Source organism: Schistocerca nitens, chromosome 1 (genome assembly GCF_023898315.1).
Source record: "Schistocerca nitens isolate TAMUIC-IGC-003100 chromosome 1, iqSchNite1.1, whole genome shotgun sequence".
In the NCBI taxonomy this organism is placed as follows: Eukaryota; Metazoa; Arthropoda; class Insecta; order Orthoptera; family Acrididae; genus Schistocerca; species Schistocerca nitens.
This window is the reverse complement of record NC_064614.1, coordinates 1,012,314,394-1,012,339,302: the sequence shown is the minus strand read 5'-3', so window position 1 is coordinate 1,012,339,302 and position 24,909 is coordinate 1,012,314,394. Positions and strand designations below refer to the sequence as shown.

Here is a 24,909-nt window from a genome sequence, read left to right as displayed (position 1 = left end):
CTCAGGTCTAAGGAGCTGGCCGTGCAGCCCTGTGTAAAAACTGAAATGGTTTCTAGAATACAAACAAACTAGAGAGGACTGACTGAGGAAATACAAACAGACCTCCACAAAAGAGAAAATTACCCAACTGTGGCACTATTGATGTTGGAAGTTTTAAGTAGACTGGCCTTCCACTTGGGGAGGCTGGAGGCTCCAATCTTCGTCCAGCCATGCTGATTTAGGTTTTCTGTCTTTTCCCTAAACTACTTCAGGCAAGTGCAAAGATAATTCCTACTTTAACACTGCAGCTGACTGCATGTTCCATCCTTGTCAAAATGTCTTCTCTTTCTTGCCCTTGTCTGTCAGAAGAAATGGACAAAATCACTTCCTAAAACTGGTAGACTAATATACTATAATACAGTTTGGTTATGGAATACCCAATGAATTCCTAGAATCAGTCACAAATATATAATATCTAGAGGTATCCATCTAGACCAACTAGAAGTTCAACAAGTACACAAATCTTGCAGTGAGGAAAATAGATGACAAAGATGTTTTATAATAAGTCTACAAAAGGCAATCTACTCATTAAAGAGTTTGCTTAGCTGTCTTGCCCAATTTGTGAAGTAGCAGTTAACGTTGCTGGATGGCATGTTGCATGTCACTGGCTCAAACCAGTCACCACCAATTAATTGTATTTACTATTTGTTGTTTCTAGAATAATGTCATAATTTCTTATATTTGTAACATTTGCATATTCTGGAATATTCCATGTTTGTATAAAATCCTGCATTCTCCTTCCAGTATTTCAGTTCTGTTCTGGCTGTATGTTGGTGTTTGTAATAGATATGCTTTCATGTATTTCATTCATTACTGTGCTTTTTGATTTGGACTTTTTCCTGATTATGACCTGACACTGGTGGAGACACCAGGTATTTCAAAACGTATACATCACCATGGCTCCAATTAGGCAATTTGAAATCTGCACATGAAGCATCCATCAATGTTCTTCAGAGCTGCTTATCAGGACCCAATGAAATCGCTGAAAGAATTTGACCAGGTTTCCAAATAGAACAGGTGTGAGGAAATGAGGTGTTTGGCAAATGTGTACTTTTACTTGGATGGTAGAGTACAGCAGGTCTTTGAGAATGATGAAAATAATCCCAATAGCTGTAATAAATTACAGGGTGAACTAAAAAAAACATTTGGTGACAATCTACAGCAAGTCCACTTACTAGTTGAACAACTGAAGGTCAAGCAAAGTCATAGGGAAATGACAGTTGTACATGTAGGATATTTTAGCCCTATGCAACATTGTGAATCCGAATACGACACAAGCCAACACACTCTCATATTTGATTAAACGAATTGTATAACACACGTACCAAGCTCTTCTTGTAAAGAATGTCCCAACAATAAGGAATCATCATGTCATGCCTGGACATCAAGGAAATGGCAACAGAAAAGAATAGGATGAAAGAGGTATGACGGACTCCTGAATGTGGTCCTGGTGGCAATTGTGGAAGACGACTATGAGTTCACTTCTCTCATATGTCAGATGGTAATGGAAAAGATGCAGCAGTTTATGGCAGCCAGAAATTCACAATGAGTACACAAGAGATAAAATGTCAACCTCACACATCAGGAGGGTATAGAAAATGCTGAATAAGAGGTGTACCGACCTTTAGTACCAATCTTGGTTGCCAGCCAATTGCACAATGAAGATTGGACTCGACTCAGACAACTTCCACTTACGCTACAGCCATCAAACAATTGCCCATCATCTGACAAATGGAGGTACAACCAACCCCTCCGCCAAGTATAATATCCCACAGAAGAACAAATATTTGGAGACAGAGGACAATGTGAAAGTCTGTTTCCACTGTGGATGACCTGGACACATTGTACACTACGGCACAGGAAGAATAAAAGTGTTAGAAAATTATTACGATGGAAGATGTCAACCACCACAACAGTCCTACTCATACCATTCAACTATAGGTGATTATAGCTGACTTGTGGGACAAAGTTCGTCACCATACTTTGGATGACGTAGCATCTCAAAGTTCCAAAGCCATTCTCCTTCATCATTCAGACATATCAGCTGTTTGCCTAGCCTCTTAATTTAGAAAAATTAAGCAAGGCAACCATTCATGGAGGTCTAGCCACCACAGATGAAAATCGTCTAGGGACAATAGTTACAAGAATTATAGTCATTCTTCATTATCAGCGGTCATCCTGTCCAGATGCTTGTTGACACAGAGGATTCTTTTTCTGTGATGTCTAATATTTATTGCTGCCAGCTAAAGCAGACTATGTTCTATAATACACAAAAAGGGCACCGAAAACTTCAAGTGTTTCCAAACATTCTCTCTCTCTCTCTCTCTCTCTCTCTCTCTCTCTCTCTCTCTCAGCTGAATCCCCAAGAATTTTCTGAGATTTTCAGAGTCTTTTATCCTCTTAATCTCAGTGGTTCCACTGACACCCTCACCCCCGACACTGCTTAGCTATCTGTTTTTCGTACAACATAGAAAGCCACATTCCTAGTGGGTCTCAGCAACCCCGCATGGCGTTACAGGCATAACAGCAAGTCTTGTTCTATCATTTCCTCCTTTGACCGGCCTTGGCGATGTTCACTTCATGAAGCAGTGCACTCTATTGTAACAATGCCTCATCCAGAAACAGGTAAACCTGCCAAGTTGTTTTTAATACTACCAGTGAATAGTTTTGAGGTCCCTTCGCATGTGGATACCAGCACATCTTCTTCATCTTCTATCATATATGGTTCAACCTATGTTGTGTTGCAGGGGCAATAGTCTGGATGATCGACTGATCTGACCTTGAAATTTAACCAAAACGGCCTTGCTGTGCAGGTACTGCAAACAGTTGAAAGCAAGGGGAAACAGCAACCGTAATTGTTCCCAAAGACACGCAGCTCTACTGTATGGTTAAATGATGATGGCATCCTCTCAGGTAAAATATTCCAGAGGGAAAATAGTCCCCCATTCAGCTCTCTGGACAGGGGCTACTCAGGAGGATGTCATCATCAGGAGAAACAAAACTGGCATTCTATGGATCACAGTGTGGATTGTTAGATCCCTCAATCAGGCAGATAAGTTAGAAAATTTAAAAAGGGAAATGGATTAGTGTAGCACATTGGCAGGAAAAGCAGGACTTCTGGTCAGGTGAATACAGGGTTATAAATACAACATCAAATAGGAGTAATGCGGGAGTAGGTTTAATGATGGATAAGAAAATAGGAATGTGGGCAAGCTACTATGAACAGCATAGTGAATGCATTATCATAGCCAAGATAGACACGAAGCCCCCGTCTACCACAGCAGTACAAGTTTACATGCCAACTAGATCTGCAGATGATGAGATTGATGAAAATTTAATCTTGATGAGTGACTCGAATTCAATAGCAGGAAAAGGAAGAGGAGGACTTTGGGAAAGAGGAAGCCGCCTGGTACAATTTTGCAGAGAGCATAATCTAATCATTGCTATCACTTGGTTTAAGAATCACAAAAGAAGGCTGTATACATGGAAAAAACCTGGAGACACTGAAAAGTTTCAGCTTGATTATATAATGGTTGGACAGAGATTTAGGAAGAAGATTTTAAATTGTAAGACAATTCCAGGGGCAGATGTGGACTCTGACCACAGTTTATTGGTGGTGGTGGTGGTTGTTAGTGTTCAACGTCCCGTCGACAACAAGGTCATTAGAGACGGAGCGCAAGCTCGGGTTAGGGAAGGATTGGGAAGGAAATCGGCCGTGCCCTTTCAAAGGAACCATCCTGGCATTTGCCTGAAATGATTTAGGGAAATCACGGAAAACCTATATTAGGATGGCTGGAGACAGGATTGAACCGTCGTCCTCCCGAATGCGAGTCCAGTGTGCTAACCACTGTGCCACCTCGCTCGGTACAGTTTATTGGTTATAAACTGTAAATCGGAATTGAAGAAATTCGAAAGAAGGTAGGAAGTTAAAGAGGTGGGACCTGGATAAGTGGTAAAAACCTGATGTTGTTGAGATGTTCAGAGGGAGCATTATACAATGGCTGGCTAGTACATGGGAAAGGACTAAAGTAGAAGATGAATGGATAGCTTTAAGAGATGAAACAGTGAAGGCAGCAGAGGATGAGATAGGTAAAAAGACAAGGCTAGAAGGAATCCTTAGATAACACAAGAGATATTTAATTTTGCTGATGAAAGGGGCAAATTTAAAAATGGAGCAAATGAGGCAGGCAAAAGGGAATACAAACATTTAAAAAGTGAAACTGACAGGAAGTGCAAATGGCCAAGCATGAATGGCTGGAGGACAAAAGTAAGGATTTAGAAACATATATCACTACGTGAAAGATAGATGCCCCTTACAGAAAAATTAAAGAGGCCTTTGGGGTAAAGAGAAGAAGTTGTATGAATATTTACGAGCTCAGATGGTAAACCAGTCCCAAGCAAAGAAGAGAAAGCTGAAAGGTAAGGGTTATGCAGAGGGTCTATACAAGGGAAATGAACTTAAATATTATAGAAAGGGAAGTGGACATAGATGAAGATGAGATGGGAGATATGATACTGTGAAAATAATTTGACAAAGCTCTGAAAGACTTAAGTCCAAACAAGGCCCCAGGAACAGACATTATTCCATCACAACGACAGATAGCCCTGGGAGAGCCAGCCACAACCAAACTATTCCATCTGGTGCGCAAAGTAAACGAAACAAGTGAGATGCCCTCAGACTTAAAGAAGTATGCAGTAATTCCAATTCCAAAGCAAGCAGTTACTGACAGGTGTGAAAATTACTGAACATGCAAATTTAAGTCATGGCTGCAAATTACTAACACGACTTCTTTACAGAAGAAGTGGTAGAAGCTGACCTTGCGGAAGATCAGTTTGGATTCCAGAGAAATGCAGGAACATGCAAGGAAGTACTGACCCTACGACTTACCTTAGAGAATAGGTTAAGAAGGAAACACAGTCCTACATTTACAGCATTTGTGGACTTCGAGAAAGCTTTTGACAATGTTGACTGGAACACTCTCTTCGAAATTCTGCAGGCAGCAGGGGAAAAATACAAGGAGCGAAAGGCTATTTACAACTTGTGCAGGAACCAGATAGCAGTTATAAGAGTCAAGAGGCATGAAAAGGAAGCAGTGGTTGGGAAGGGAGTAGGATATGGTTGTAGCCTATCCCCAATGTTATTCAGTCTGTACAATGAACAAGCAGTAAAGGAAACCACATAAAAATTTGGAGTAGGAATTTAAGTTCAGGGAAAACGAATAACAGTATTGAGGTTTGCCAATGACATTGTAATTCCGTCAGAGACAGCAAAGGATTTGGAACAGCAATTGAATGGAATGGACAGTGCCTTGAAAGGAGGATATAAGATGAACATCAACAAAAGCAAGACAAGGATAATGGAATAAAGTCGAATTAAATCAGGTGATGCTAAAAGAATCAGATTAGGAAACGAGACACTTAAAGTAGCAGATGAGTTTTGCTATTTTTCCAGCAAAATAACCGATGATGGCCAGAGTAGACAGGATATAAAATGTAGATTGGCAATGGCACGAAAAGCATTTTTGAAGAAGAGAAATCTGTTTACATCAAATATAGATTTAAGTGCTAGGTAGTCTTTCCTGAAGATATTTATCTGGAGTGAAGCCATGTACAGAAGTGGAACGTGCATGATAAACAGTTTATATAAAAAGAAAACGAAAGCATTTGAAATGTGGTGCTGCAGAAGAATGCTGAAGATTAAACGGGTCAATCACGTAACTAATGAGAAGGTATTGAGTAGAATGGGGAGACAAGGAATTTGTGGCACAACTTGACCAAAAGAAGGGATTGGTTGATAGGACACATTCTGATACATCAAGAGATCACCAATTTAGCAATGGAGGGAAGGGTGGGGGCATAAATCGTAGAGGGAGAACAAGAGATGGGTACAGCAAGATGAAGCAGCATGAAGAGCAGCATCAAACCAGTCTTTGGACTGAAGACCACAACAACAACAACAACACGTTGTGTTAAGTCCCCCAGTCCACCCCCCCACCTCCACCCCACTACAACCATTTCATAAGAGAGTAATTGTGTATAGCGACAATGACACACAGGTGAAAGGTGTTTTTACTACAGAAGTCTCTTACAAAAATGTTTCCTTGAAACTTTCATTCTCAATCACTAGTTCCATTAATGTGGAAAACATATTGAATTTGCATTCAGATTGACTTCTCCGTTTCAGAAAATGGTGCTTGTTGTCCATAGAGATTCCTTACCACTGCACTGAAGAATTAACTGTCTCATATTCTGATCAGTTCATACAAGCTTAAGCCAGGCTACAGCATTAGCAGGAAGCTTCCACGTGAAACCATGATCTGTGACTTGCTTCTTGTGGACGTGCCTGATCCTGTTTGTCCTAAGGGGATGTAGTCAAAGTGGCACTGGACAGATTGGAGGCCCTCGATGTGATTACACCTGTCTCCTCAAGTCAGTGGGCTTCTCTCATCATGACAGTAAAGAAACCAGATAACTCTCTTTAGTTACATGCTGATTATTAGGCCATTAACATCCAGATCATTGTAGATACTTTTCCGATCCTGTGCCTGGGAGACCACTTTTCCCACGATGAAAAACTGTGACCATTATACTAATATCAATTTGTCAGAAGCATACTTGCAATTACCATTACATCTGGATTCTCAAGACCTGTTGGTGTTCAACAGCCCCTCTGGCCTCTAGCAGTATAACCATCTGCCTTTTTGTACTACCAGTTCTCTGGCAGTATCTCAGTGTTACTTGGAACACCTGATACAAGATATCCCTTTGTGGTGCAATTTTATGAATTACATCATAGTAACTGGGGCATACACCAGTGAGCACCTTCGAATTTTGTAATCTTTGTGTTATTAACAGATGCAGGCCTCAAATGTAATCTCCAGAAGTGCAATTTTTTTTTAACTTCAGTGGATTTATAACCAGCAAGCAGGGCATCTCTCCTGCCAAGCAACACATCCTTGCCATAGACAACACGCCCAGGCCCCAGAATCACAAGTAACTACAATTGTTTACAGGAAAAATTAGGTATTGTGGTCGCAAAGATGTCCCACCTGCTCAATGCATTCCTGAAAAATGGGGTTACATTCCAGAATGCGATGCAGCTTTCCTCATGCCTAAACGAACCCTCCCAACAGTGCTGTGCTTCATTCCATTTTCACGGGAATAGCCTCACTTCTAGCCACAGATACCTCACAATATTGTGTGGGTGCCGTGCTGTCCCATAAGGAAGTTGATGGCTCCGAACACCCTACTGCATTCATTTCCAGGACACTCAACACTGCCCAGCACAACTAACCCCAGATTGAAAAAGAGGCACTGGCTATCATTTATGTTGTTAAGAAATTTATACCTATCCACATGGCATTTAATTCCAGCTGCTGACAGGCCACAAGCCATTAATTGTGTTCCGATTTCCCAGGTACGACAGCACAAAGGCTGCAACAGGGGTGTTGTTCTTATCGAAATATACATACAAAATCATTTATAAGACCGCAAGCCATTACCCTAACGCAATGCTTTGTCCTGTCTCCTTGCAGGCCAGATCCCACATCTGATGTCCAAGAAGCTGGATCCTGGTTCTTCACAGGCCCTTCATGATTTTCTTCTTGATGCTCAACTGGTTATGGCCCAGACGAGAGTGGAACCTACTCTCTGTACAGTTTCCAAATGGATTAAGCAAGGGTGGCCTCAGCGTGTATCTGCAATGGCACAGTCTACTCAAAATGTTCTTTGCCTTAAAGAACAGGCTCTCCCTCTGTGAAGCCATACTCCACGTGCCAGCAGAACACAAACAGCCTACGGTCATTATTCCTCCAGCTCTGCATCCCAGAGAGCTTGCACTCCTGCATGCAGGTCACTAGGGTATATACCACTCAAAACAGCTGGCTACTGGCTAGCCATCGACAAGGATATTGAGACCACGATCCAGTCTTGCACTGCATATGCTCAGCAACCATCTGCACCAACCAGTGACTTTGGTCACTGCTGGGTCCTTAGGAATGGCTCTACATTGACACTGCCATGCCCCCGGAATGCACATCATGCTACCGGTGGGATGCTGTGACCACAACTGTGACAACATAATTGTGCACCCACAGCTCAGAGCATGTATCCTCTCGTGTGCTCATTTAAAGGGAACTTTCACTTTGCCGGTGGCTATCAATTGACTACCTAGGCTTGGACTCCGGACTACGCATGGTCCCTTTTTTCGGCCGGTGTCATTCAATTTGTGTAACTCTGAACTTACATGTGTTTGTATTAACTGTGAATTTACTGTGTCACAGTATTTCATCCAATAAATTGTGCTCACAATTGCCGACTTCAACACTGAAGGTTACAAATGGGAAATGCATCCAGCCAACAGACACACATACTTAAAGAACAATTGTCAATGTCAGAATACTGCCCTTTGTATCTGTCATTGTAACAGAATGTAGTCATTATGTTATTCTTGGGTGGAATTTCCTGCATGTATCGCATGCAGTCACAGACTGTAAGATCACAGCTCCAGGTTGACAAGCAAAGCTATTTCAACAAGCACACATGACAAAGATTACTATGGACAGTTGTTTACAACTGGAACCATTGTTATTCTGCCGTCACTAACAAGAAGAGTTACAGTTCTGAGACTAGTACTCAATTAAAATGTGATATTTTTGTCAATTGTAAAGAGCTACTCACCGGCTCACAAAAGGAACCTACATACCAGTGATGATCATAAGCATTCCAGGAAGTCAATGAGAATTTTGAATCAATAATTGTCATGAGCAGCTATGGCTCACCCCTAAAGGTGTGTGTATACGAACAGCTAAACCAGTTCATGATTCAGAGCTTAATGCCACTGATGGAAACTCATTCTCTGCTAGCACTACAGACTACAAAGTTGAGGAAGCTGCTCTCCAACTGCCAATAGGGCGTAGTCTAGGGGCAAGTGTTAGCCACTCTGTGCCAATTCTCAGACGCTTTCAAATCTGGATTGGAGAAGACAGGCCAAGTAGCCCACGGTAACATACTGTGTCAACACTGGGGGTAATTTATCAATTAGTGAGCATTCACGTATGGTGCCGCCGACTAAACAGTATATAATTTGGGACAAAGTGGAGAAGAAGCTACAAGCTGATCTCATTGGACCTTCAAAAGTGTGTCCTTGATCCTTCTTTATGTTTCTTATTAGTCTGAAAGATCAATCAATTTGATGGGCATGATTGGCACAGAGGCTTCAAGAGTATGACATCACAGTGCTACAACGTGGATGCAAACACAAGGATGCCAACTGCCTATCAAGGAATCCTTTGGCAGAATGCTGCAGCATGGGTGGAATCTCAGCCATCGCTGCTTTAAGTGGCATTTCTCTTCATGCTCCACTTGTCGCAGCCCAGATGAGAGTGGACCATACTCTCTGTACAGTTGCCAAACGGATTAAGCGAGGGTGGCCTTAGCGTGTATCTGCAATGGCACATGGTCTACTCATAACATTCTTTGCCTTAAAGAACAGCATTGCAGAAAACCACAGAGGCCTTGAAGAAGTAAGAACCATCCATAGGGGAATATCAATTACCTAACAAAACATGGTATAAGAGAAACTATGATACAATATGCATCCCATCTCATCTGTGATTAGGCACATTTAGGTTTTTCCATGATGTTTCTATGCCTGATCAGCTGAGGTTCACGAAGATTCTGGACAGAATCAGATGCATGCATCACTGACCACACATCCATTAGACATTATGTGAGTCACTGTAAGGAATGCCAACAGCACAAACATGTGTCACAGAAGAAACGTATGCCACAATTACCATTGAGGCATCACGTACTAATTCCTGCTGCAGCAGCATCATCCCAGCGAATTGGAAATGACATTTTGGCAACGCTCTCAAAGTGGACAAACGAGAATTGATGGCTAACAGTCTGCACTGACTACCTCACCTGATATGCTGTTGGAAAATTGTACTCACTGCTGCAGCTATGGAAACTGCAAGGTTCCTCATAAAATAAACCATTCTGAAGCATGGATCTATGACCACGGAAAAGTTTTCCAGTCTAGACTAGTATCAAAGGTAATTCCACGTTTCGACATCATCCACACGAAGATGACTGCCTGCCACCAACAGACTTTAATACGACACTGGTAGATGTGCTCACGATGTACATTGATGTGAGAACAGAGAGATTGGGACACAATACTGCTTGTCATAACATTCACATACAACACAGCTAAGCAAGGCAATACAGGCTTCACAGTTTGTTCAGATCCAGTCCCATGACACTGGAACAATAATGACTACAGTGTTCCCGCTTCAACTGGATGATACACAAGGTGAATATGTGAAACACCTTCATCACCAGGATCAAAGAAGCAAAACAGCTGGTTTGCATATGGACCCTCAACATTCAGCAGGACTGAAGTGCTACAATATCTAGTGGTAGCCAGTGAGATACAGCCTGAGAGACTTGGTAAGAATTTTTAAACGTGTGTGGGAAGTGGGACTATTGGAAAAGTTATTAAAGCAGTATTTTGGGCCATATCATATCCTTCGTCACTCATCAGATATCACACTTGAAGTCGAGAATTAGTATCCCTCATCAAAAAGACAAAGGCAAAGAGACATTCTCCAAGTCTTCCATACGAGGCCCTTCTGTAGAGGGAAGTGGGTGCGATAACACGACCAAAATGTGAGAACCCTCCAGCACTGCCATGGGCCAGATCTAGATCAAGGGTGCTATAGTTGGTTCCAATGAGAACATCTGAAACAGCGGGGCACTGTTTCTTTAGGAGAGGGAACAATGCCACATGCTGTTCTGCACGACTTGTTAAGTAGCAGTTGTCACTGTTGCATGGTACTGCACGTCACCTCTTTGAATCCCATCAACAGCAATTATTTTATTTTTTTCCTATTAATCATTTCTAGATGGTTCTCATGGCTTCTTGTCTCATAATGTTTGTATATTCTGGAACAGTTTGTTGGTTAATTGGAGGTTGAGGGACTAAACAGTAACATCATCAGTAACTCAATCCAAAGGAAGTTCATCAGGAATTGGTGACACCTGCAAGAATGTGCTCTGACAATTAAAGTACATAGGAGATGTATGATCGAAGCATTGAAGGCATGTCTGATGCTGGAGCTGAAAAAGAATTTATGGAGAAATGTGTGGATCAAGCTGGTACACAGGTTAGATCAGACAAGGGATCTCCCAGGCCTCATCCCACATCCGTTGGACAGTGAATAACAACAAGAGGGGAGGAGGTGGGCATCCCTGGGCCTACACATGTGACAGGGGGCACCTCACCACACAGCTGTCCCACTCCTGCACCAGTGCAGTCAAGGCATTAAAGAGCACCCACCATTCAACAGAGTCCAATGTCTAAAGGAAAAAAATAGAGTCCAGCAGAAAAGGAGGCAAATCACATCTAAAAGCAATTGAAACAGAGTAAGAGATGGATGAAATAGTGGGCTGGTCAAGGAGGTGGGGTTGGTGGAGGTCCCCTGCACGAGGCATGCAGCAGGAGATGTCCCAACCCAATTCACCCCTGCCCTGTGCCAAAGATAGCTTAAAATCTTATACCAAAAAGTAAGAGGTACAGAATTTGTAAGGCCATGCTTGGCATGGAGGGTTTGAAGAAGGGCATTCCACCATGATATGAGCTACTGTCTGTAAGGCTCCACAACTATAATGTGGGCATTACACCATGATATGAGCCACTGTCTGTAAGGCTCCACAACTATAATGTTAGCCTAATATGACCAATGAGCAGGTTCCATAGGCTGGTGGATTCCTTCCAGGAGGGAGGGAGGGAAAAGTGTCATTAACCAACAGTTTCCTTGATGGTGCAGGGTTTATTAGAAGGGGCAGTAGCCATCCAGATGTCATTTCATCTCTGAGGGAGCATAGGTCTTATTTCCACCTGCAAATATGCACCTGGGATTGGTAAAGTGAATGGGGGGCTGGATATTACTCCTCTAGACAAATGATAAGGCCAGTTCACTCCCTGGGCTACCCACATGACGTGGTGTCGAGGGAAAGACAATCGAGCACTCGGTATGACTAAGTTAAGTCAGACCACAGGGGACCTAAAGCAACAATGGTCAATGACTTAAGGTCTGCTCTCTAAGTCACCACATATTAAAATGTGGTCAAGGGAGGCCCGTTTAATATAATAAAAGGGTCCATTAAAGGCTATCAGCTCCTCTGTACAAACATTATAAGTTCCTGGCATGAAATGGTGTTAGTGGCCAACAGAGGATGTAAAAGCATATCCCATCTTATCTACAGTTTGAGAGCTGTCAGTATGAAAGATGGAAGTGCCCTGAAATTCCTCGACAACTGAATGTAACAGACACCAAAAGGTCCTGGGGGAATCAGACTTCAGGACTTTGAAATAGATCAATCCTAATTTGTGACTTACACAAGGAGCACATCCCATGGAGGAGAGAGAGAAATCCTCGCGAGGACTGCGAGGCGCATTCCAACTGGTAATTCCACCTGAGAATGGGTATCAGGTGGTCAACAATACTTGTATGCAAAAAGAATAGGATATATTGGATGATCATGGAATTGCTGAATGATGATTGTATATAAAACCAAGAAATGTTACCATTGGAACTGAAGAGGTAAGATCCCAGCTTCAGTAAGCAGACTGTCTCCAAGACTCGTCTGAAAAGTGCCAGGCGATCTCCATGAAGACGAACTGAGTGTAACAGTTTCAAAGGCGAAGGTGCCACCAAGCCATAAAGGTGGTAACCATAGTCCACTGGGATGAGACCAGGATCCAGTAAATACGGAGAAGAGTACCCCAATCCATAACCCCATTAGATGTGCGCATGGAAGCAGAGAATGTTACACTTCCATATGCAACTAGTCTTTAGCTGATGAATATGGAGCATCCAAGTCAGAAAAGAAGCCTCAGAAACAGGACTGTGTTGCAACTTTCAAGCACTGGGTACCCATATAAAGATGAGAGTTAGGGTGGATCATGGTACGATGTTGGAAACGTAGTTTCGTCATCAGATATAAAGCCAATCCAAATGGATTTTTTAGACTAAAAGACTCTCCAAGGTCACATTTTTAGATAGAAATCAGAGTTTCTAGTTAATGGGTACGAAGGAAAATTTTACAAACCAAAAATCTTTACTTATTGATAAATGACATGCTCTTTGTTGCAAATTTCCAAGTTACATAGTGATTAGATGTCAGAACATTGTTTAACAGATACTACTGCAATGGTGGACATGCAACACCTAACATTAAATTTTGAAAATTGTCACGGTAAAACATCTATCAGAACTGAGTACAGAAGGCCAATAAAACAGTCAAAAACTGAGAAATTTAGGAGATTGCTCAAAGAAATTAATTAGATGGATGTTTACAGCATCCAAAACACAAATGGAAAATACAAAACATTCATTAATAAAGTTAGCACCTTATTTGAAAATTTTTTTCTCCTGAAGGTAACTCAAATTAAGCACAAGTTTAATAAGAAACCATGGATCACACAAGGGATAAAGACATCATGTGAAACAAAAAGGAAACTATCTGATATGTAGGGACACCTTTGATACTAGCATTATAGCTCATTACAAAAATTACTGCAAAATATTGAAGAAGGTTATCCAGAAATCTTAACACCTGCATTATGAGAAAAAGACAAATACATCCAGCAATAGCCGGCCGGAGTGGCTGAGCGGTTCTAGGCGATACAGTCTGGAACCGCACGACCACTACGGTCGCAGGTTCGAATCCTGCCTCGGGCATGGATGTGTGTGATGTCCTTAGGTTTAAGTAGTTCTAAGTTCTAGGGGACTGATGACCACAGAAGTTAAGTCCCGTAGTACTCAGAGCCATTTGAACCATCCAGCAATAAAATAAAAACAATATGGGATATAGTTAAGCCAGAGACAAGTAGGACCAGAAATGAGGAGGAACAAATAGCTCTTAAAATAAATGAAACCCTGGTAACAAACACATGTTGTGTTGCAAACCATTTAAACAAGTCTTTTGTCTCTGTTACAGGTAGCATGGGGTTGTCAGGTTCACTAAATAATGCAATGGAATATCCGAGACCAGTGCACACAAGCAATCTCAGTAAAATGGAATTGACACTTACTTCACCCAAAGAAATAGAATCCATCATAAAGTCCTTGAAATCAAAGCATTCTAGTTGTTATGATAACATATCAACAAAGTTAATAAAAAGAGTGTTCATGTGAACTTCGTGATATCTTGAGTTATTTGTGTAATCAATCACTTATCACAGGAACATTCCCGGACTGGCTTAAATATGCTGAAGTTATACCTCTCTACAACTACCAACCGATCTTACTTTTGCCAGCTTTTACAAAAATTTTTGAAAAGGATTTGTACAAACATCTACTTAAGCACCTCAGTGAAAATAACATGCTGCCAAAGTCACAGTTTGGGTTTATTAAGGGTTCTGATATTGAGAAGGCTATTTACAATTACAGTAAAAATGTCCTTAATACATTAGACAACAAATTAGAGGCAACTGGCATATTCTGTGACCTGTCAAAGGCTTTTGACTGTGTGAATCACAGCATTCTTTTAAGTAAATTAAAATATTATGGCATCACTGGTAGTGCTGCAAACTGGTTTCAGTCTTATCTTACTAGGCCTAATAGAAAACAACATAACACTCCAGCAGTAGGCAATCAGACATCATCTGACTGGGAAGAAATTACATGTGGTGTTCCCAAGGTTCCATACTAGGCCCACTACTTTTTCTTGTATATATTAATGACCTGTCATCTGTTACATTACCAGATGCCAAGTATGTCTTATTTGCAGATGATACAAACATTGCAATAAATAGCAAATCAAATATAAATTTAGAAAGGGCAGCTAATCAAATTTTTACTGACATTAATAAGTGGTTCATAGCCAATTCACTGCCATTAAACTTTGAAAAGACCCACTATACGCAGTTCAGAACTTCCAAGAGATTTCCTTCTAGTTGGTGTATAAAATATGATATCATGGACATTGGAGAAGTTGAGAGTGTTATTCATTGGATTACAACTTGATAATAAATTCACCCCCCCCCCCCCCCATGAACCATGCACCTTGCCGTTGGTGGGGAGGCTTGCGTGCCTCAGCGATACAGATGGCCATACCGTAGGTGCAACCACAACGGAGGGGTATCTGTTGAGAAGCCAGACAAACATGTGGTTCCTGAAGAGGGGCAGCAGCCTTTTCAGTAGTTGAAGGGGCAACAGTCTGGATGATTGACTGATCTGGCCTTGTAACATTAACCAAAACGGCCTTGCTGTGCTGGTACTGCGAACGGCTGAAAGCAAGGGGAAACTACAGCCGTAATTTTTCCCGTGGACATGCAGCTTTACTGTATGATTAAATGATGATGGCGTCCTCTTGGGTAAAATATTCCGGAGGTAATAGAGTCCCCCATTCGGATCTCCGGGGGGGACTACTCAAGAGGACATCGTTATCAGGAGAAAGAAAACTGGCATTCTACAGATCGGAGTGTGGAATGTCAGATCACTTAATCGGGCAGGTAGGTTAGAAAATTTAAAAAGGGAAATGGATAGGTTGGAGTTAGATATAGTGGGAATTAGTGAAGTTCGGTGGCAGGAGGAACAAGACTTTTGGTCAGGTGATTACAGGGTTATAAATACAAAATCAAATAGGGGTAATGCAGGAGTAGGTTTAATAATGAATAAAAAAATACGAGTGCGGGTTAGCTACTACAAACAGCATAGTGAACGTATTATTGTGGCCAAGGTAGACACAAAGCCCATCCCTACTACAGTAGTACAAGTTTATATGCCAACTAGCTCTGCAGATGATGAAGAAATTGATGAAATGTATGACGAGATAAAAGAAATTATTCAGGTAGTGAAGGGAGACGAAAATTTAATAGTCATGGGTGACTGGAATTCGTCAGTAGGAAAAGGGAGAGAAGGAAACATAGAAGGTGAATATGGATTGGGGGGAAAAAATGAAAGAGGAAGCCACCTTGTAGAATTTTGCACAGAGCATAACCTAATCATAGCTAACACTTGGTTCAAGAATCATAAAAGAAGGTTGTATACATGGAAGAATCCTGGAGATACTGAAAGGCATCAGATAGATTATATAAAGGTAAGACAGAGATTTAGGAACCAGGTTTTAAATTGTAAGACATTTCCAGGGGCAGATGTGGATTCGGACCACAATCTATTGGTTATAATCTGCAGTTATAATCTGCAGATTGAAACTGAAGAAACTGCAAAAAGGTGGGAATTTAAGGATATGAGACCTGGATAAACTGAAAGAGCCAGAGATTGTGGAGAGTTTCAGGGAGAGCATAAGGGAACAATTGACAGGAATGGGGGAAAGAAATACAGTAGAAGAAGAATGGGTAGCTATGAGGGATGAAGTAGTGAAGGCAGCAGAGGATCAAGTAGGTAAAAAGACGAGGGCTAACAGAAATCCTTGGGTAACAGAAGAAATATTGAACTTAATTGATGAAAGGAGAAAAATGCAGTAAATAAAGCAGGCAAAAAGGAATACAAACGTCTCAAAAATGAAACCGACAGGAAGTGCAAAATGGCTAAGCAGGGATAGCTAGAGGACAAATATAAGGATGTAGAGGCTAGGGGTAAGATAGATACTGCCTACAGGAAAATTAAAGAGACCTTTGGAGAGAAGAGAACCACTTGTATGAATATCAAGAGCTCAGATGGCAACCCAGTTCTAAGCAAAGAAGGGAAGGCAGAAAGGTGGAAGGAGTATATAGAGGGTTTATACAAGGGCTAAGTACTTGAGGACAATATTATGGAAATGGAAGAGGATGTAGATGAAGACGAAATGGGAGATAAGATACTGCGTGAAGAGTTTGACAGAGCACTGAATGACCTGAGTTGAAACAAGGCCCCGGGAGTAGACAATATTCCATTAGAACTACTGACAGCCTTGGGAGAGCCAGTCATGACAAAACTCTACCATCTGGTGAGGAAGATGTATGAGACGGGCGAAATACCCTCAGACTTCAAGAAGAATATAATAATTCCAATCCCACAGAAAGCAGGTGTTGACAGATGTGAAAATTACTGAACTATCAGTTTAATAAGTCACAGCTGCAAAATACTAACGCAAATTCTTTAAAGACGAATGGAAAAACTGGTAGAAGCGGACCTCGGGGAAGATCAGTTTGGATTCCGTAGAAATGTTGGAACACGTGAGGCAATACTAACCTTACGACTTATCTTAGAAGAAAGATTAAGAAAAGGCAAACCTACATTTCTAGCATTTGTAGACTTAGAGAAAGCTTTTGACAATGTTAACTGGAATACTCTTTTTCAAATTCTGAAGGTGGCAGGGGTAAAATACAGGGAGCAAAAGAGTATTTACAATTTGTACAGAAACCAGATGGCAGTTGTAAGAGTCGAGGGGCATGAAATGGAAGCAGTGGTTGGGAAAGGAGTGAGACAGGGTTGTAGCCTCTCCCCGATGTTATTCAATCTGTATATTGAGCAAGCAGTAAAGGAAACAAAAGGAAAATTCGGAGTAGGCATTAAAATTCATGGAGAAGAAGTAAAAACTTTGAGGTTCGCCGATGACATTGTAATTCTGTCAGAGACAAATGGCTCTGAGCACTATGGGACTCAACTGCTGAGGTCATTAGTCCCTGTCAGAGACAGCAAAAGACTTGGAAGAGCAGTTGAACGGAATGGACAGTGTCTTGAAAGGAAGACATAAGATGAACATCAACAAAAGCAAAACGAGGATAATGGAATGTAGTCAAATTAAATCGGGTGATGCTGAGGGAATTAGATTAGGAAATGAGACACTTAAAGTAGGAAAGGAGTTTTGCTATTTGGGGAGCAAAATAACTGATGATGGTCGAAGTAGAGAGGATATAAAATGTAGACTGGCAATGGCAAGGAAAGCGTTTCTGAAGAAGAGAAATTTGTTAACACAGAGTATAGATTTAAGTGTCAGGAAGTCGTTTCTGAAAGTATTTGTATGGAATGTAGCCATGTATGGAAGTGAAACATGGACGATAACTAGTGTGGACAAGAAGAGAATAGAAGCTTTCGAAATGTGGTGCTACAGAAGAATGCTGAAGATTAGATGGGTAGATCACGTAACTAATGAGGAGGTATTGAATAGGATTGGGGAGAAGAGAAGTTTGTGGCACAACTTGACTAGAAGAAGGGACCGGTTGGTAGGACATGTTTTGAGGCATCAAGGGATCACAAATTTAGCATTGGAGGGCAGCGTGGAGGGTAAAAATCATAGAGGGAGACCAAGAGATGAATACACTAAGCAGATTCAGAAGGATATAGGTTGCAGTAGGTACTGGGAGATGAAGAAGCTTGCACAGGTTAGAGTAACATGGAGAGCTGCATCAAACCAGTCTCAGGACTGAAGACCACAACAACAACAATAAATTCAGTTGGGAGCGAAATACTAACGAATTGCTAAAGCACCTAAACAAGTCTGTGTTTTCAATGCGAATGATGTCAGACATAGGAGATATAAATATATAAAAACTGGCATATTTTGCTTATTTTCACTCCATTATGTCATATAGTATGATATTTTGGGGTAGCTCCACACGCCGAGGAAAACTTTTTAGAGTACAGAAGCATATAATAAGAGTAATGTGTAGTGTACATCCAAGAACATCATGTCGAAACCTAGTCAAAGAATTGCGCATACTAACTACAGCTTCTCAGCTTATTCCTTCATGAAGTTTCTTGTAGGCTAAATAATACATTTCTTTTTCCAACTAACTGCTTAGTACACAGTATCAATACTAGGAATGATACATAAAGATTTAAAATCACTTACTCTTGCCCAGAAAGGAGTCCAGTATTCAAAAACGCATATTTTCAGTAAGTTAACAGCAACCATTAAGAGTTTAGTTTCAGACAAGGCACAATTTAAACATGATTTAAAAGATTTTTTGGTGGCCAACTCCTATTCCATCCATGAATTTCTCAACAAGTGCAAGTGACAATACTTGGTTGTAACAGCCAAGTAACTACCTACTGTGTGAATGATGGATGTATGGAAAGCAGATGTAAGTCTTAAATCTGTAAATAGTGGAAGATTAATTTATATCTTGTACATAATTTGTCTGTTCTTAACTGAGGATCACTGAAATGAATAATTTAATTTTTGACAATACTTGGATGTAATAGCCAAGTAACTAGCTACTGTGTGAAGGATGGATTTAATTAAAGCCGGTGTAAGTATTAAACCTGTAAATATTAGAAGTTTAATTTTAATTCATTTACATAATTTTACTGTTTATTGACTGAGGATCATTAAAATTAATGAAACTCAAGTTTTTCGAATTTCATTTTTGTACTGCGTTTATCTGAAGCGTCCGATCCCGCCCGTCTGCTTTGACCCATGACGTCACAAATATGGCGGAAACAAAAACAAACACACACACTTTCCACAAGAAGCCTAATGACACTAACGGGACAAGCGCGGGAAATGGGGTGTTTTTGGTGGGGGGGGGGGGCAAACTAAATATAAACAAATTTAGACGCCTTGCGTGGCTACAACAAGTAAGTGAAGACAGCCATGCATGAATACCCACCCACCTCCCCAGGGGTCGTAACCCCTGCAACCCATAGAAGATAAAGATGCTTCAGTAGCTGATCAGTGTTTTTTGTCTTTTAAAAGAAAAATCTCACGGGTTAGAACGAACAGATCAGAAAAGTAAATAAAATAAGATAAAACAGAACTGGAGACAGCCACACTCAAACCAAACTCCGCGCCGTCATGACGTCACACACAACACCCTTACGTCACGGGTTAAAGCCGACGCGTGGGATCGGACGCTTTTGTCGACCCCTGACATGTTCCACACCCTGGAGGATCCCCTCTTTTACGGCTCTACGGAATGGATAATTAATCTAATCTAATTTCTGGGGGGAGGAGTTCAATACGTAACTTCAGCCCATGGCTGATCCAAATCGAGAACTTCTACTGCTAGTATGTTACCAGCAACAGAGGCAGAGAACACTGCGCGCAGCTGCTGATTACCGGCCTTATGAGTAATATTCGAAACCTAATCGTTGGCTTTGACAAATGACGTAGAAAACATGCGAAAAACGTCATACACAACATGGCGACTATCCGACGATGTTGTTGTTGTGGTTTTCAGTCCAGAGACTGGTTTGATGCCCACGGGAAAAATTACGGCTGTAGTTTCCCTTTGCTTTCAGCCGTTCGCAGTACCAGCAGAGCAACGCCGTTTTGGTTAGTGTTACAAGGCCAGATCAGTCAATCATCCAGACTGTTGCCCCTAGAACTACTGAAAAGGCTGCTGCCCCTCTTCAGGAACCACACGTTTGTCTGGCCTCTCAACAGATACCCCTCCGTTGTGGTTGCACCTAAGGTACGGCTATCTGTATCGCTGAGGCACGCAAGCCTCCCCACCAACGGCAAGGTCCATGGTTCATGGGGGGTATCCGACGATATTTGAAAAATCATGTCACCAAAACCAGATGACTCAATTACCATACAATATGCAACAAAATTGTGTGTGTTCAATGTTTCCCTTTCTTTCATTTCCATATATACCCACAACATATGTATAAAATATAACTTATCGCATTGTTTTCTCGTTTATTGAGTGGGTGGGAGAATTGCATCGCCCTCTACTTCAATACCGCAATTAGTGATTTCGTCAGGCTCTTGCAACAAGCAGTCACCAATTTAGGAATACATAAACACTTGCAAATCTGCGTAAACCCCCTTACATAAGCCATAACTACTTTGAAAAATCTTACAATTCTGAATTCACATTTGCGGAATCATTTGTTTATATACAAACCTCATACATCCGCTCTGACTAGTAATTATTTCTCCTGGAGTCAATATACGAGGTACGGTTCTCTCATATGACCTGATAGTACTATCGACACGCTCACTAGCTAATCTAATATGTGCCAACGCCGACATCATCAATCACTGCAAACAAATTCACTATGTTTCGAAACAGAAAACACTCATTACTGTTTGAAAACCGCAACACTCAAACTACTTAGTACTTTGAGTTGCGTTGCCGAAGATGCGCCTGCATAGCAGGAACAACCAAAGATACTAAACGTTGACACATCATGCATTGTACACAGGTATGAGTTTCTCTGTTTAATTCCGAGGACTTGTTGGAAGTTTAGGACGGTCGACAATTTTGGATTTATTTTCTTATTTATTACTTCTAGTACCGTGGTACAGTTTTGCAAAGAAAGTTGTTTATAATAATATAGGTATTGAGCTGTAGTATTTCACTCTTGTCATTCATGTGAGAATGTCATGTTAAATAATCATGCGTGTTAGGTTACTGTAAGGTAAACGTAAATTAGGTAATTAGGTCCTTCGGAGAGATGTAACATAAAGGTAGATATGGTTGCAGTTGTAGATTTATGGGCAATTTCATTATGTTTGATATTGTTATAGATTTGTGGCTGTCTGTAGCAGTGCCACGTAAGATGGAAACCGTGTTGTGAGAAATGGTGATGCAGCGGTCGTGCAACCATTAACCAGTTATATTGAAAAATGGGAAGCTCTCAGAGTGTTGAAATACCAGGTGGTGGAACAGAAGGCTACCATGTTCTTCGTGTAAGTAATAAGAGTATGAACTGTGTGACATGTTGGAAAGACAGAAATGTATTTGTTCAGAATAGCAGTCACTGTGTATTGGTTTAAATATTTCAGGTTCAAGAAGGATCTCCAGGTCAGAAAGCTGGATTGGAAGCCTTTTTCGATTTCATAGTCGCCATTGGGAATACCAGACTTGTAAGTGAAAGACACTTTTTGACACATTGTTTGGAAGTCATTTATTTCAGAAAAAGAACTTAGTAGCCTAACTAAAGCTTACTTTTGATATAAGACATTTGTCGTATATTTGAATGGGCATCACTTCAATATTTGTGTTGTCTTGCCATCTGCTGAATTGATACTGCATGATCCATTGTTGCCTCTCCTTATGATATGATTTACAAAGCTATTGAACTACACTTCTGTTCATTCAATTGCCTTTTCACTGTGAATAAATTTAAAACTGATGCAGTGCAAACTTTATTGTATTGGTTTATTTATTTGTCCTTCAAACATTCAGCACATCAGTATTGGACAGGTCAGGCACATTACAGAAAAAATATGGATACATTAGACATAGACAAAGTGGAATAGTATTGGTATGGATAGGGCAGAAAGTTGACAGTAGACTTGTCAATGGTACCATACCAGCATTCATCTTAGTCTCTTGGGAAAACCATGGAAAACCCAAGTCAGAATGGCTGGACCAGATAGGACCCACTCCCATTCCCCAACTACTCCTGAATGCAAATCCAGTCAATTAAACTGACTTAACCGCCTCAATCAGTATATGAGTTGGAAAGAAAACTACATATACATTGTAGGCAATGAATCTCTCGTAATTCTACTTTGTTAAATTTTACAGAGACAGCAAAAACAGTGTCTTAAAAGATATATTATGTTACAGATAAGGTTGCTACATGTGTAACTATATAGCAGAAGCCTAATTATTGACAGGTTAGAGAAATCCAAGCACTTTCAAATTTATCTTTGGTAATGGAGGTATTGAAATCATGAGGTTTTCACAGCTATATGGAGGTACAAGACTTTTCATTGCCTGCCTCAATAGTCTGTAATGAGATTACAAGAAGTCAACTTTTGAACACATTATTTGGTACTGTTGAAAACTAAAAACACACAATTACCTGACAGCACTGTATCACAGCTAATCTTGCAAGTAATCCCTTTTCTGAGGTGGTAGACTGAGCTGCATTTGAAACAGAGAAAACAGGAAACCGACAGCAGAAACATGACAACTCCTACTCAGTAGTTGAATTTTTAGATACGAATTAGTAATTTTACAATTATTAGTAATAAATCTGCTCCAACTTCTTAATATATGTTTGTAATGAAATATAAGAAATGATACCAAAATGTCTCGGCTTAGAGTAAAACTTGTTTTTGCTTGCTCTACATGGAGAGGCCTCCAGTTGAGTGTGTTATGGGTATTGTAACTCCTGTTGTTATGCAGGTACCCATGTTAGTCTACCAGCACAGATTTGTATATGTGTAGGAATGGTGCCATACGATGAGCCGTCGTAGAGCTGGGAGACAAAATTTTAATAGCCTGTTTCTGTGCCATGAAAAAAAAAAACTCATTTAATCTACCATTATTTGTACCCCAAAAAGTATTCCGTAAGCTACAAGGACTGGAAATAACCAAAGTGAGCTATTCAATCATCATCGAGAAATATACTTCAGAAATGATTCTCTGAACAAAACAAAGTATACTCTGTTCAATAAAATAATTCTATTCTCACTTCTACTCATTGCCATTGCCCCGTAGCTACCTTACGGAATAATGTAACAAAAAGTATCTATAAGCGAAGGTGCCACTTTTCGCGTAGCAAACAAAATTTTACTTTCCCACTTCAGGTACCATACATTTACTCCTATCTCATCCCAAAAATACACTAGACAAATTAATCACCCCAGATGCTACCTGCTCAACACTTGGTACAGACAAAGTGTTGTAGTTAGCCGTATGTTAACTGCAAAATGGTATTGATCTTAAACTCTTCCACTGTATGCATATCTAAGCGTCGGCAGTAGAAAACTCTCAACTTCTAAGTTGGCCAAATGAAACAATGTTTTGACCCCCATTCAACAATGCATTTAATTATTACAATATACAACTAAAGCACCAGTTGTGGCCAAGTTAATTTTATGACTTTTTTTTAGTATTCTGGTGGCCAGGCTTCACTGCTTTGGAGTTGTGGCATCTGTTTACTTTACTGATTTTCCTACTGGATACCATCTCATCTGTAGTTGACAGAGTCTGTAGCTTCCGTCATTGCCACAAGATGTCACTCTAAAAATCATTTAAATGTGGCACATATAACAGTACATGTATATAATGACAATTCATTGTGTGACGTTGTCTGATTCACTCTTCCATATATATTCTTTCTCTTTATATATAATTTTACCAAAATGTTGTTTACACCACAGTGTGCTGTTTTGCTTTCTTCTTTGCTGCCTCTTTTAACAGAGAACAGGAAAGTTTTATTTATGGCTAAATTTGCATCCTACCTGTTTGCAGATGAAAGCTATGCAAAACACTGTGAAAGCTACCATCCTTGCAGATCCAGCAACTGGAAGGGTATCTTGCATACCCATACACCAATAATCTCACTGATATAGCCATTCATTTTCTGCGACTTCCATTCCCAACCGAGAGTTCATTTGCAATAACAGTGCACAAGCCTAAAGATCAGAGAGGGTGGGTGGAAAGGATGAGATAAAGGGGAGGGTGGAGAAGAAGATGGGGGGGGGGGATGGATTAGCACATATATCCAGTTCTCATACATATTTAGTAATTGAAACACTTTGTGATTTTGTATCACATTCATCATTACTATAAAAAGTATTCACTCTTTGTGAACATGCACTTCAATGTGTACTACTTCCACTGGCGGAATTGATTACTGTTGAAGTTCTCCTCCCAAGAAAAGCTCCATTAAAAAAAAAAAAAATGTGGTACAAAATGAGGAGGGTATTTTAATAAAAGTGACCCCATTTTACACCAAAGAGGAACTATAGGATATTCAAAATTGCTTGAAATTGGTTAAGAGTCTTTGAAATAGTGTACTGTCAGTAGACATTGTTAAATATTGAGAAATTAATAAACTTGAGGTCTAAAACTACTCCATTGTAGACAACTTGCACAAGACCCTCAGTTGTATAAGGTAAGCAGTTAAAAAATGTTGATCTGTTCAAAAAACGAGAGGTGTTTCTGAAATTTAGAACATGACGACAGTGATGAATAATGACCTTAGAAAAAAATAGTCA

The 24,909-nt window shown here is 40.5% G+C and overlaps 2 protein-coding genes across 8 annotated transcripts in view; one reads left to right on the top strand and one right to left on the bottom strand.

Annotated features, from left to right (window-relative positions):
* LOC126195802 (exosome complex component RRP4) overlaps window positions 1-21,108 on the bottom strand; it is a 115,054-nt gene extending 93,946 nt beyond the window's left edge. For both annotated transcript variants that reach the window (XM_049934441.1, XM_049934449.1), the window contains exon 1: window positions 20,852-21,108. In XM_049934441.1, coding sequence (XP_049790398.1) covers window positions 20,852-20,982 — 131 coding nt within the window. In that variant the 5' untranslated portion in view covers window positions 20,983-21,108. The remainder of the gene's footprint in view (window positions 1-20,851) is intronic.
* The window catches only part of LOC126195760 (Golgi reassembly-stacking protein 2), a 59,948-nt gene continuing 56,074 nt past the window's right edge, over window positions 21,036-24,909 (top strand). Inside the window, exons 1-3 of one of the 6 annotated variants that reach the window (XM_049934407.1) lie at window positions 21,036-21,152; window positions 21,478-21,639; window positions 21,736-21,816. In XM_049934407.1, the coding sequence (XP_049790364.1) occupies window positions 21,577-21,639; window positions 21,736-21,816 (144 nt within the window). In that variant the 5' untranslated portion in view covers window positions 21,036-21,152; window positions 21,478-21,576. Of the gene's footprint in view, window positions 21,418-21,477; window positions 21,640-21,735; window positions 21,817-24,909 lie in introns of all 6 variants that reach the window. The other 5 variants (XM_049934422.1, XM_049934399.1, XM_049934430.1 and 2 more) reach the window with 5 other exon arrangements.